We start from the raw sequence: 13592 nt of genomic DNA, 5'->3' as shown, positions 1-13592 counted from the left end.
GTGGCCCTGCTGCAGACGCACGGGCTATGTGAGATCTCTGCCTGTTACTCAGACTAGCAGCAGGCATTTCAGCAAACAAAACCGTCTTTTACAGAAACAAGTAATTGTGAAAGGCTGGGCAAACAAGAGTCCGAGTTTCCAACCGGACTGCTTGGCATTACCAGCCCAAGCATCTGAATTAGGCAGCGAGGTGTGATGAGAATTGCTGACTCGAGCCTGCCGTGGTGGTTTGGGACCCGCAGGGGCCTGGCAGCCCCGGGCACGGCAGGATGGCACCATGTCAGTGTTAGCACAGTTAGCACGGCAGGGCTGGCCAGTGTCGGGGACAGGAGCCGTGTCGGGGAGCCAAAGGCTGTGGGTCGCAGTGGGAAGCCCTGGCTTGGCACCTGCTGCACCCCGCAGCCCCCAGCCCCCACCCCAGCCCTCCCAAATCCTCACCCCCGTGCTTCGCTCTACCTGCCCGCTCCATGCCTCGGCTGCGGGGAGCCCGGCTGCGGCGGAGCCAAAAGCAGGTTTGTGCCGCCACCTCGCGATGGAGAAGCGCTGGATGTCGCGATGGGCTGGCCGGGGACGCAGCTTCGCGACGGACACAGGGCCCGGCAGCACGACTGGGTTTGGGAATCGCTGCTTTATTAGCCCGTGTCGCCCCCAGCGGAGTGGCAGCCCCCACCCGCGGGGAATGAGCGTGGTGGGGCACAGCAGGCAGGGCTGGGACGGATACCGCTCTTCCCAGCGCCGTGGAAGGTTGCTGTGCACATCCCAGTGCCGTGGAAGGATGCTGCACCCATCCTACTGCTGTGGAAGGTTGTCGTTGCCATTCCAGTGCCATGGAAGGATGCTGTGCCCATCCCAGTGCGATGGCAGGATGCTGCACTCACTGCATGCCTTTTGGGGGTTACCAGCAACAGTGCTCTCCTCCTTTGACAACCCAGAGCACGTTCCACATCCCAGACATGCACGAGCAGGAAGGGTGCCGCGGAGAGGAGAATTTTGGTGCAGGTCGCTGCAGTTGGACTTTGGCTCGTGTGCTGCAGCATGCACCGGAGCCGTCTGGCCTCCTGCACCCGCCTTGAGCAGTGCCTTGCAAACCCTTGGGGCAAGTCAGGCACTTATCATCCCTTCCCTGGTGGTGTCCCTGACACTTTTCAGGAAGCTGAAGATGTGGGACCCTCCGGTCCCTTTGGCCTCCAGTGCAGATGGGAGCTTCCCCGCAGAGGGGCCAACCCTGTCACACAGCTCTGCCTGTCTGGCCTTGGCTTTGGCTGCTGCAACAGTGATGTACTTGGTGACAATGGTGATGTGGTAGGACCTGAAGTCTGCTAGCTCAGAGATGCACTGGTTGAAAGCTGCACGGAGCTGTGTGTCTCCGGAGGAGAGCACATGTTGCTTCAGGGATGGGGCACGGCGGATCTCCTCCACGAAGGCTCTGTGGGGTGGGGGCATGTAGTCCCTCATCCTGTGGAGGAAGGTGGCTGGAAGACACAAGCAAAGGAAGAAATAAGTTGGGGGTGAGTGGGTTAAAGCACCCTGACGCTCTCAGAGGGCAGCCAGACTGGAGCACTGGTGCTGTGGTCTGCAGGGACCACTGTGCTGGGTGGTACCTGACAGCCTGCACAGCCTCCTGGCCCCCTCCTTTCTGCCTTGATTAACTGAGGAAGAAAACCCATCTTAGGTCAATGCTCCATTAGGGTTGTTCTTAACCCTAAAGGCAGGTTTTAGCCCTTGCTCTCAGCCTTTTCTGCTACTAGAGTGGTTTTGCTAAGTTCTGATAAATATATTCTGTTGGGGGCTGGACTAACGTGGAGCTATGTGAATGGGTGAGCTAAATTACTGGCAGGATGCTGGCACACTCTGTTCCCTCATCTCTGTACCCATATATAATCTCAGTAAAAAGTTAAAATGCAAAAAGCAAAGTCTATCCATCTGGGAATTTATAGCAGCAAGGAAGTGCCTGCCAGAGCCTCGTTTATAGACTGCCTCCCTAATGAACTGGGCAGAACCTCGTCCCAGCCGGGCTCTGCGAGGGTTTTGCAAAGGTGAGATGGGCGGGTGTCCTGTCAGCTGGCAGAGCTGGGCACAGCCCTGGGAATCACTCTGGCTCGGTTCTTCCCTCACCCCCTTGTTTGCTTAGAAAGAAGGAAAAGTGTGTCTTACTGCTCTCCTCGCTGTGGCGAATCCCCAGGAGCTCATCAAAAGCGTGAAGGACAGCGCTCTGCGCTGCGCTCCCTCCCGAGTACGCCATGGGCTCGTCAGCTACACCTTCGTATATCAGCCCCTCCGGCATGGCAGGGTTATCCTTCCAGCTGAGCGGGAAGACAGGGCAGTCAGGCAGGGAGTGGCCGTGGAGCAGCTGATAATGATGGGGGCTGCGAGAAGGGACCCTAGGCTGGCACAACTGACCAAAACCTTCCTGGCCTGGCCCGTGGATCTCCCCCTCCTCGCTCAGCCTTGCCAGCTGTCCTCAAATGGGAGATAAACTTGGACACCAAACACCGTGTCAAGGTGCACAACAAGGTCATGGGTGTGGAGAGAAATCCTTCATTATCCCTCGCTGAGGAGCGAGGGATGGTTCTACAGGATCGTTGCACACTGGTGAGCACCCCATGGCATGGTCCCAGGACGAGCTGCCCTCCGCCTGGCTGCACCTCCAGCTCATGTCCTGGTCCAGAGCTGCTTTGGGCGTGCAAGAAAGGAGAGGGAACTTGCCTGGGCAAGTGACTTAATTAACATTAATCCCTTGAAGTCCCAGCAGCCGTTTGAAGCTGGGTTGCCTCTGCAGCAGGTAGTTGCCCAAACGCTGTTCCAAGCCCTTGAAGTTTGTGCTTTGGATTTTTCTCTGTTCTTGTTACTCTTGAGATGATGTCTTTAAGGACAGCGCAGGACAGCCTGCCTTTATTTATTTCAGCAGAGAACAAGCCTGTAATGTGATTTCCTCCCCCTCATAAAGCTGCTCGTCCTCAGCAAGCCCAGGAACCGGGCAGCATCGGTGCCTCCCCCCCATACACCATTAACTCACAGTCCCTGTCATGCAGTTTTATGCGCCTGTTGTGCAAAAATGGATATATTCTCGCTCACAAATGGAAAGAGGAGTTGTTACAATTTCAGAGAGATAATGTGCCTGGCACAAAAATATCTCTTGACCTTCTGAAGAATGCACCATTTCAGGAAGCTTTTGGTGCTGTCTGCTAAGGCTGCTCGACTGCTGGAGCAGATTTTGCACAAACTGCAGAGAAAATAGATTCATTATCAAATACCATAATATTTTAGCTCTCCCAAGAATGTATTTATAGTAACCTTTACTAGTGGGAAGTTCTTATAAGCAGAAGGGAATTTAAAAGGCATGTTTTTCCAGGCTGATGACCATCAAGACGAGGTCGGCTTGGATAAAAAATGAGAGAAACCTAATCAGGATGCATGGAGCCTTTTGACTTAGGAATGCTGAGATATGCTAAAGAGAAATAAAAATAGAAACCCCCTGAGAAGCCCAGGAGTGGAGCAGCTGGGGATGCTCACAGCCCCGCAGGGAAGATGAGGGATAGCAAACCCCCAGCACTGGGCTCTCATGGGAGTGTTTCTGCCTTGCCCAAGTGACTTTCTCTTCCCCAGTATTTGGCGGGGATATTTTTTTGTTAATTAACAGATTTGTAGTGGAGCAACAGCAATAGGCTTGTTATTGATATTTCTTTAACACACAGGAGGAAGGGACCCCACTCAGCTTTGTAGCTTTGTGTGTACAGCATGCAACGGAAAGAGAAATTAGTCTTTTCCTGTCAAAACTGTTTGGGCCAAGAGCAGGAATGATTTGTTTCTGCACAGTTATGGCTGTTGCAGTGCAGAGACAATGCCGGGGCTAAGCTGAAGTGCAGGATGGAGAGAAGTGGGTAGGGAGGCAGACCCCAGCCCTCTGCTGCAGTCCTTACCCGGCTCTGGCTCCGCACAGGCAGCTCAAGTGCCTGGGAACTCCCTCCCTTGAGAGGGACGGGACTGCATTGCCCTTGGGGCCACCACTGCTGGACACAATGCTGGTTCCTACCCTGCCTTGGGGACCCCATGCCCTGTCTGGGCTGCCCCTTCCCAGCTCATCCCCTGCTCCCCCCAGCCCTGACAGCTATCAACACGGTGGCTTTGGTGGGAAATGTGCTGCACTTACCCAGAGAGAAAGATCCGGATCACAGTGTAAAATACTGTTGGATCCACATAGTCTAGGAGGAAATCAGATCATAGCTGTCACCATGGGCAAAAGGCAATTAGTTTCCTCTGCATTGGCATTTCCCGTGTGGCAGTGCTCCCCCCCGCCCAATGCCACTGAGGTGACCCAAATCTGTACCCTGAGAAGGACCTGGCAGGAGGGGCCAGTGCATTGCCCCCTCCCCACCGTGGGCTTCCCCTGTCTGGGCTCCTTGGGGCACTGCTGTGTGCAGTGCAGCATCACCGCTCAGAGCTGCTCAGCCCAAAACCACCCCACGCTTTTACCCCTCATGGTGCTCAAACACCTTGCGTCACCCTGGGAGCGCTGAGCTGCCCCTGCATTGCTCCTGCCTCCTCCCACTCCATCCCTCCAGAGATGCTGCAGGGGCCAAGTGTGAGCGCATTTACACTAATGCATCTGATGAGCTAAAGCGTGCACAGCGATGTGAGGGTGTGAGCCGCCCTCCAGCTGAAGGCTGCTGTTACCGTGCATCTGTTTCAAAGCCTTGCTCATGTCCCTGATGGCTTCTGCCAGTGCCTGCAGGGCTTTGCACAGAGTCTCCTCATCCAGCTGCAGGATGGCACGAATGGCCTGAACGACTGCCTGCGAGAGGAGAGGAGGGAGAGCACGAAATGATGAGGGGGCTGGGATGTCTGTGTACAGTGGCTCCAGCTACCCGCTGCCACCCACGCCAGCCTTGCCCCTTCCCCCAGGCCACAAGCAAGCATGCAGGGGACGGGTGCACCTCGTGGGCGCGTGCTTGCAGGTGCTTTCTGGGTGAGCAAAGAGCTATGGGGCACGACGGTACCCTACCTTAATCCCAGGCACAGCAGCCTTCTCAACCAGGAGGGTGACAAGGATGAAGCCTCGCAGGCTCTCACCCCCAGGCAGCGAGATGATGGTGTCCAGGTTCCTGCAAAGGTGACCAGTGGAGCGCCAGGTGTGTGTGGGTTAGAAGGGTGCTTGCTCAGGCTTTCCCCGCACACCCCAGGACCCACTGAGCCCTTGGAGCAAAACCCTCCTGGCTGCAGAGCCTCTCATTTGCACCCTGGGCAGAGAGGAGCTGGCACAGAGCAAACGGGGAGAGGGGCCTCTCTGGTTTTGAGGGATCCATGACCCACCCCGTGCACTCGTTAGACCATGACAGCCAGGCTCTGTGTGGACTAGACAGCCTACGGTTCAGCTGTGGTCATGGCACTTTGCTCTTGTTGCAGTGGCATTTCTCTGCCAAAGGCTGAGCTGTTTTTGTTGTGCTCATATATCAGGAGGTAGGTTCAACCTAAGCAGAGCCCTGCAGTGTTGGAGTGCTAAGCCAATTCAAACAAAACTAATACCGTTAGAAAATAAATCAGCATCTTAAATACTTACTCAATTTCCAGAGGCCTGTGGGCATTTCAGTTATTGCCAACAAATGCACAAGAAAAGGAGAGAGAGAGAGATGTTATAAATTGCTTCAGCAACAGACTGTGCTCTGTAGGAGACAAATGAGCTCGCTGGCCCAGTCCCGGGGGGATGCTCCCAGAGGCACCCAGTTCCCCACTGGGCACCCGCATCTGCCCCCATGAGACAGGCCCCCAATGACAGTGGGTTTTCAATGTTTTTTGGCAGAACAGGAGCAGTTTGGGAACTGTTTGTCCCCGTTGTGCTAGACAGGACCTGCTCAGGCTCATCACTGTTGCCCCGATGGCGGGACAAGCCATGCTCGCTCCGCTAGTGTTTGCCTGTTTACCCGTTGGGGTTCTTTCTCCTCCAGTTGGCCAACACAAAGTCCGCATGGCCGAGGATGGGTGGGAGGCCGAGGGCCTGCGAGACCTCCCAGAAGGGGACAGCGAGATTTCGGGGCAGGACCTGAATGGCACAAAGCACAGGAAGGATCAGGGACGCTGTCAGGCTGGTGAAAGGTGCCTGTCCATGGGCACCCAGCCAGGCAGGAGGGTGCTGCAGCCTCAGGAAAGGGGCTTTGCTCCCATGGGATAAGTCCCAGGGGAGCAGCATCAGCCCCCAGATCCCAAGGAGAGGTGGACTTGCTCCGTGTTGCTTTTACCTTCACGGTGCCCTCCTCGCCCTCCTGCCAGAGGTAGCCCATCGTGATGAAGCTGAGAACCAGGTGCGCCAAGTGCAGCTCCTCATGCCCTCGGAGGTGCTGGGCGCTCAGCTGCGGCATCTGCCAGGGAAACCCTTGGGAGCAAGGGGCACCACAGGTGATGCCAAGGGCCCCCGGCAGCGGGGGGCTGCCCCACCAGCAGGGGAGAGACCCTCCTAGTGCCTCTCCCTGCCTCTGCTGTCTCCCTGCAAGCTTCCATTCCCTCCCACGCTGCAGGATTTGCTACTGATGCGCTGTTGCTGGTTTGTAAGCACGGACAGTAAACCAGAGGATTTTACTCCAAGAGGCAGGCGTTCCTCTCCCTTGTGCTGGGGTGTGCACGAGAGCATCTGATCCCTCTGTGTGCCAGAGGGGTCCAGCCGGGCCAGGTGTTCATGGAGCACCTGGGGGCTCAGGGGCAGGGAGCGCGGCCGGGATGAGCCGCAGCTGTCATGCCATCCACTCCAGCCTCGCCGCCTCGGGGGGCCGGTGCGCCCTGGGGTCTGCCATAGGAGTTACTTCTGTGTTGACGTTGGCTTTGCCCTTGCACGGTATTAGTCCTGTCTGCGTGAGTCCTTGCTGAGGACATGGCTTTGCTGTTGGTTTGGTTTTCCATGCGTTTTGCAGACACTGCTGTGTCAGACCAAGGTTTGAGAGAGCACCAGAGACAGGAAAGATAACACAGGTACCTGGTGAACTCGTGAGCGGAGCTGATGGCTTGAGATCAGCTGAGGCAGGTCATGGGCAATCTCCATCCAGGGACCGTAGGGTGCCGGCAGCTCTGTCTTGAAAGAGACAAGAGGAGGGCGGTTAATGCAGAGTCTGAGTGTTGCAAGGCTGCATCTCTTCTCTCCCCGTAGTTTCTGAGCAGTTCGGGACTGAGACAGGAGATGTGTCCAAGAGGTTAAATCTGGCATCAGCAGAGCTGGCTGTGGGGCTGTGCATGAAGCAGGGAGGGGCTCAGGGGAGAGTGCAGCCCCCTTCCCTAAAGAGGAGTCTTCAGGGCTGTGCCGGGCTTGGGGACGCGCTGCCACCATCATCCTTCATGAAACACCAAGAGGATGGAGCATCCTGGAGCATCCCGCTGTGGGCAGGTGGCAGCTGAGGAGGGACAGGTCACAGCAAACACGGCACTGCCAGCACCAAGCTTGGGAAGAAGTCACTGGGCTCAGTGGTGATGGGTCGGTTGAGAGAGACGGGCTGGCTGCCCTGGCCCCTGGGCTCTGGGGGGGCTTTTGGGGGAGCACATCCCCTGCACACCCATGAGTTGAGGGTCTCATGCCAACCATGGGACAGTGAAAACAGTCCTGCACCAGTGCAGCTCTAGGCACTGGCATGCCCCTCGGGGAGTCACTGCAAAGCGGAAGGAGCCTGTCTGTCCCAGTGTGGGGAGAGCAGCGTGCTGGGACAGGAGCAGGAGGGGACAGAAGGCTTGGAGATAAGGCCAGCCCTAGGCAAACTCTTTGGAGTTGAGGCTAGCTGAGAGACAACACCCAAACTCTCCTGCTGCGGTCCCTGCTCTGGCTGCAATGCAGAAGAGCCATAGGGTTTGGGGAGAAAAGGGGATGGGGGCTGCGATGGTGGCCAGGGGATGCATGGGGCAGCCAGAGCAGGGCTGTGACACACCAGCCCTGGGGATGGCTGCTCCGGACACTGCCCAGCTGGGGGTGTGTGGGGACCCTTCACCGTCCCGCTCCGTTCCATTTGCAGAGGTTTTCCTGGAACTGGCAGGGCTATGTTCGCGCCTGCAGGGAAGGGAGGGCAGCCTGGGCTCCCACGTGTCACATCGCAGCTAATGGCTTGTGTCTGGTTCCCCCTCTTGTAATACCAGCCTGCGTGGTTGCGAATTAATGGATGATAAATAAGCATCTGCCTGTCCCTGAGCACTCCCACTGTGAAGTAAGCCCAGTGATAAATGGCACCACTTTCAGCATGGGAGATCTGCAGTCTGACTGCTCTCCTCATGCTCCCTGAAATCCTGTAAAGCCAAGGCTGATGCATGATTTGCAAAGCTCCTTCTCCTCTCCCCTGTGGCGCTTGCTGCAGCCACTTACTCATTTTTAAAGTGAAGGGTTTGTCCTACGAAACTGCCTGAGCAAAAATATCATGTGCCTTCCTCACTGCTGTTTTAACCTCTTATGGAGTAGCGTTCAATCAAAACCCAACCAGAAAGCTGCTCGCCAACCCCTCTATCTTTCTGTTCTCTGTCTCCTGTAGCACACAACTGCAGTGGCACAGCCATCTCCTACCAGAGGATCAGGAAGAAGGAAGCCGTACTCCTCGGAGAGCTGAAACCTTGTCAGCGCCAGAGGCAGCAGGGTCTCCTCTGTGCTGTCGTCGGCCTCCATCACCAGGTGCTGGCTGCAGGATCAAGATGTGCTCTGGCTCGACCGAGACGTGCAGGCTGCCCTGCTCCCGGTATGTGCTGAGCCAGCGCCGCGTGCCCCAGCCCCGGGAGGGGAACGTACCTTGTCCTGGGGGGGCTAGGGCCCGGCCACCCAATGGCCGGAGGGTCTGAGCAAACATGGTTAAAGGTTGCCGATAAGGTACTGTCATGGAGCAAACATTAATCTCCATCCCGTGGGCATCCACCTACGGGTAAGGCTGCAGGAAGCTCCCTTGCTGCGGGTAGGGGCTGTGAGCTGCCTCCCCCCAGCACCTCCCCTTGGAGCTGCAGGGATGCTCCAGGCTCCCATGGGAGGCTGCACAGAAGCAGCCTGGGGTGCTTTACGCTGGCCATGGACCATTTCCCCACAGTGCTGCCTTTGTCACCCTGGCAGATTGGTCCCCTCCCTGCAGCGGGTGCTGCTGCCATTGCAGCAGGGGAAAGCACAGGGCTGCGGCAACACTGTGCCTGTGCCGTTTGCTCGCTGTGCCTTGGGGACCAAGGGGCCCTGAGGAGGGGGCACACCTGTGGCAGCTCTTTCTCGTGGGAAGGCTGGAGGGATTTTGTGTGCCAGAGTGTGCTGGCGCTGGGCAGGGCACCCCCCAAGCCCACCCAGGCATGAAGGTGAGTGCCACGGTTTGCCTATCCAGGGGATGTGGGCTGCAGCCAGAGCAGGGAAGGGGCCGCCCAGCACAGGGGGATTTCCTGGCACGACGCCTGCTCTGATGAGTCAGGCTTCCTCTGCCACCACCGCCACAGCCCACCCTCCGGCCAGCCCCACGCCAGCGGGAAGGAGCCTGCAGCCACGGCGGGGACCACACGTCCGCCCCGCGCCCTTCCTGTGCCTTGGCCGCAATGGCCTGAGCGCCCCGGTGCTGCCAAGAGCCGCCCCAGCCTGGCGCCTGGCAGGGCAGGGTCCCACGGCTGAGGGACACTGGGGCAGCCCGGTGGGTCCCTCGATCCAGGGGCACTTGGCAGGAGGCTCTGAGCAGGGCCTGCTGAAATAGTGGTTTCCTGGGGGAAAATCAACACTATGAGCCCTGCCTGCACAGAAAGCGTCCTGTGCCGGGGGCCGGGGCTGGAGGTGCCGTGGGTGCGTGGGAAGGGCTGAGGGGGGGCATGGACAGCGGGACAGGCATCACTATGGGTCCTCTGAAGTGCGGGACTGCATTACCTGTCTGTACGACTAATATTCTCCCTGTAGCCTCAGCCTAGAAAGTGCTTCGCTCCTCAAGTGGAGATATGTTCTGTCCCAGGCAATTTTGGCACGGCTGCATCACCCCACAGGGGCAAATCCGTTGCCAGTCCTCGTACCTCTGAATGCACCAACCAAAGCCGTGGTCCCAGAGCAGATGCGCTGGGTGGAAAATGTCGCCCAGCCAGTGCCGTTGCCCCACACCTCAACTGTAGCTGCTGCTCCAGCAGGGACCCGAGGAAGCAGCCTGTGCCACTGTCGCCACCACAGCAAGCAGCATAAGGGTGTGGGTTTGCAGCGTGGGGGCTCCTTGGGCAGAGAAGGTGGCACAGGCCTCGAGGTGTGCCAGTTCGGATTTCACAAGCCCCCCTCTGCCACCGGTATAGATCTGCAAATCCTCTGGCAAAAACGCTCTATGGAGAGATGACACCCCTGCAGTCGGCATGTGGCCACCCTGGTCCCCAGCCATGACCCTGCACAGCCCCGGGGGCTGCAGAGGGGCCGGGGGCCGCGCCACTCACCCGCTGCGCCCCACTCACTGCTGCCACCGCCACATGGTGCGGGGGGTCCCCTCGATGGGGACGATGTAGGCCCAGGCGCGCTGCCCATGGGGAGAGCAGCACTGGGGGCTGCGGGGTCCAGGGGCTGCACCTACCTGCGGGGGGCTGCTCGCCACCACCAGCCATACCACCGACACTGGCCAGCCGACAGCCCAGTGCAGCCAGCAGCCCCACCACCCCCTGCATCGCCCCACTGGTACCAGCCCTGCAGCCCCCGCACAGAGACACAGACACGCGGCTGCACCCAACAGCTTTACCGGTGCCTGTGGCACGGCCCTGGCTCCGTGTCCATGTCCCGGCTGTCGCTGCCCTCCTGGGTGGCGGGGCTGTGCGGAGACCCAGAGCGGTGCCTCAGCCCCCCCCAGGCTCCCCCCAGTCGCAGCGAGCCACCACTCCCCGCTCTTACTGGGACCTGCAGCCTCTCCTGCATCCTACCTCTCCCCTTTTACAGCTAGCTTTCCCCAGGAATTAGCAAATGGAAAACCTATTTCCTCCAGCTCTTGCACACAGGCAGCGTGCTTGGTGCCAAGAAAGCCGCCCTTCATTTTGCTTCTACGCTTGTACATTTTAGACACCTGTTTGCTAGTTTCTTCCCTTGGTGGCCAACAAACAATTCCCAATTTATCAACAAATAGTTGCTGTTTTCCAAACAACTTTCACTGCTCTGCCCAAGCTGTAAATCCCACTTGCCAGCTTTTCCGGTCACTACAAATGCTCGCTGCCCATCTCCCACACCCAGAATGGAGGATTTGAATTAAGTAACACCAACTTACCTGTCTGTTCGCGATCCCCTCCTTGCACAGGATCTTTTCAGCTGGCTCCATTTTGTAATCACGACAGTGTCACAGACCAGAGCGAGGAGGACGGTGCCAAAGCTGAGCAGCAGCCAGTTCTTGAGCGCGGCCAGGGCAGAGGGTTCTGCAATACGATCTAGGGAGAGAAGCAAAGGTATGGAAGGTATGGCTCTGGCTAAGGGCCAGGCGATGCCACGGCCGGCTGTTCAGCTCCAAGCCTGACAAGGCCGTTTGTGGGGCCACGGGAGATGCCGCTGCACCCAGTAAAACCCAGGGCACCCCGAGCACGGCTGCAGCACCCACCGGGACCCAGCATGCTGTCAACGCTGCTGCCGACGGAGGATCCTCGAGCCTTGCACTGTGGGGGTTCCAGCCTGCCCACCTTGGGCAGATCTCACTTTATATTTGCAATACCTCACTGCATCCTTACTTAATTTTTATTAGAGGCACCATGCTCATAGCAAAGTATGTTATTCAAAAGTGCATGCATTCAGCAGGTTGTTGCTGTCAGCTCTTAAATAATGATCATGATTTATTCTTACAGGAGCAGAAATGGCACTTCGTGGGGCTGCAAAACAGGGCTGATCTGCTTCCACTCCAACAGCTGTGCCAGCACCTCTTCACCGTGCCCCATTGTCTTAAATGTACTGTTATCCATCCAGACCCCCATGGAGGACGGCATAACTGTTAGATTAAGGGACTTGAACATCTGAAAGTTTAACAAGAGAAGTGGCTGCTCCTATATTTTTAATTTAAGTGCTGTTTAAATGTTTGTACTTATTAGCAACCATGCTGCTTCAGGAAAACAGATGGGAGCAGCTGGCAAATGATGGGCTGCTTTGTATGTATGTCATGAAAAAGGTGTAGAAAATATAAAACGGAAAGACACAGAAGTGTGTCCAAAAGAGCAAAAAAAATCAGTTCAGTAAGCAGGATCTGATAAACCCAAAGGCAACCTAAACTTGAATATATTAAATAATTAAACATACAGAATACACAAACTTGTCCTTGTCTGCATCTTTTAGGTTTCCAGGAGGAGACGCTATATTCCCTGTGATTTCAAGTCAAATGCTCATCCAACTGTGCATGCTGTGTACTATACAGGCAGGAAAAACATAAAATCACTTCCCTAAGACAGCCAGATGGAAACAAGCAGCAGTGGCTGCTGGCACCTGGGATGCCTTGGTGGAGCACATGCTGTGGGACAGCATGTTATCTCAGGGGGGTTAGGAATCCTGGACTCCAGAGCAGCACTGATTTAAAGCATGTGTTTGTGTTGGATGGATGGGATAAAATCCCCTCCACAGCTCCTGCCCCAGTCTGGACAACTGCTAGGCAAACTTGGAGGCTCTGACAGACTAAACCAAAAAGTCAAAAGCTAAAAAGCAGAGATTCCGTATTTCCAGAAAGCACATTTAATTATCTTCTCCAAAATGAGACAAATCCTACCAATACCTATCCATTAGTAGGCTGAAATAAGCCGTCAACGTTTCCATCTCAGTACGCATAAATCAGCGAAAACTTACACTGCTGAGCGAGCTGGAGACCTGAACTATCTTCTGTGTCACAACATACTCGTCTGCACCCAGGTACTCGTACTGAAAAATAACACCAGAATATAACTAGGTTATTTGCCACGCTGAAGCACATGTAGTTATCATGATCTTTCCCAGAGAGGCTTCAGCCCGATGACATGCGGCCACAAGGTATAGACCATACGGAGCCAGGCAGGACCATGGAGATGACCATGGTGAAGCTTTACTGGAGCTCGAGCAACGGCAAAGAAAACACACAGAACAGGAACCGACACAGACTTACCAAAGCCCTTCCCAAAACCACGTGGAGTGCCATCTCTCTCTCGTATTTGGGCACCAACTGGAAAAAACAAATTCTTTACTATTAATAATTCATGTCGCCAATGTAGAGATAAGGCACAAGAAATGCTGACTTGTCTGAGACACTAAACCCTCCACAAAGCATTGCCATCTGCTCCTTCTGTTTTCAGAGCAGAAAGCAAAAGCCGTGTGTTAACACCTAGGACAACACTGAAGTCTTCTGCTAATAACGTTGGCTCCCAGCTAAGATGAACACCGGGGCCCTGGGACACTCATCGCGTGAACCCTGAGGCCAGAGCAGCTAGCACATCGCCACCAATCATCTGCAGACTGGAGGGAGATACACCCCCATTTTTACAATCTATCAGTAAATCTTGCAGCCCCTGGTATTGCCTCTCATTAGACACTAGATGAGTAACAACCCACGAGACACCCCGGTCACCCCACCATAAGCACTGGCACTCCCGAACAGCCAGGCACAGCCCCATCCTGCCCGGCCGGTACCCAAACGGCCCTGCCGCCCCCACACAGAGACACAGACACGGGGCTT

The 13592-nt window shown here is 56.2% G+C and overlaps 1 protein-coding gene across 3 annotated transcripts; it reads right to left on the bottom strand.

Annotated features, from left to right (window-relative positions):
• Positions 1-609: 609 nt before the first annotated feature.
• LOC119140429 (indoleamine 2,3-dioxygenase 2-like) lies at positions 610-8733 on the bottom strand. Of its 3 annotated transcripts, XM_037371780.1 has the most exons (11): positions 8522-8733; positions 6962-7057; positions 6234-6353; positions 5919-6037; positions 5558-5572; positions 5003-5102; positions 4675-4792; positions 4151-4202; positions 2155-2303; positions 1602-1649; positions 610-1472 (listed from the first exon to the last, which is right to left on the bottom strand). In XM_037371780.1, exons 1-11 carry the CDS (start codon positions 8618-8620, stop codon positions 1102-1104), a joined length of 1287 nt encoding a protein of 428 aa, XP_037227677.1. In that variant the 5' UTR covers positions 8621-8733; the 3' UTR covers positions 610-1101. The 3 variants fall into 3 exon arrangements, with proteins under 3 accessions (XP_037227677.1, XP_037227678.1, XP_037227679.1); XM_037371781.1 differs by lacking the exon at positions 1602-1649; XM_037371782.1 differs by lacking the exon at positions 8522-8733 and having other exon boundaries at positions 6234-6367; positions 6962-7056.
• Positions 8734-13592: the final 4859 nt, after the last annotated feature.

The sequence above is a fragment of the Falco rusticolus genome, chromosome 20 (genome assembly GCF_015220075.1).
Source record: "Falco rusticolus isolate bFalRus1 chromosome 20, bFalRus1.pri, whole genome shotgun sequence".
In the NCBI taxonomy this organism is placed as follows: Eukaryota; Metazoa; Chordata; class Aves; order Falconiformes; family Falconidae; genus Falco; species Falco rusticolus.
The sequence above is the reverse complement of the archived record's forward strand: the minus strand, read 5'-3'. Positions and strand labels throughout refer to the sequence as shown.

Bases quoted from the DNA above. Each gene is read 5' to 3' on its own strand.
- LOC119140429 (XM_037371780.1), bottom strand. From the start codon at position 8,620: ATGGAGGCCGACGACAGCACAGAGGAGACCCTGCTGCCTCTGGCGCTG. The intron at 7,058-8,521 runs GTAGGAGATGGC...GTCTCTTTCAAG, and splicing joins TCCTTCTTCCTGATCCTCTG to ACAGAGCTGCCGGCACCCTA. The intron at 4,203-4,674 runs GTAACAGCAGCC...ATTTCCTCCTAG, and splicing joins GGCTTTGAAACAGATGCACG to ACTATGTGGATCCAACAGTA.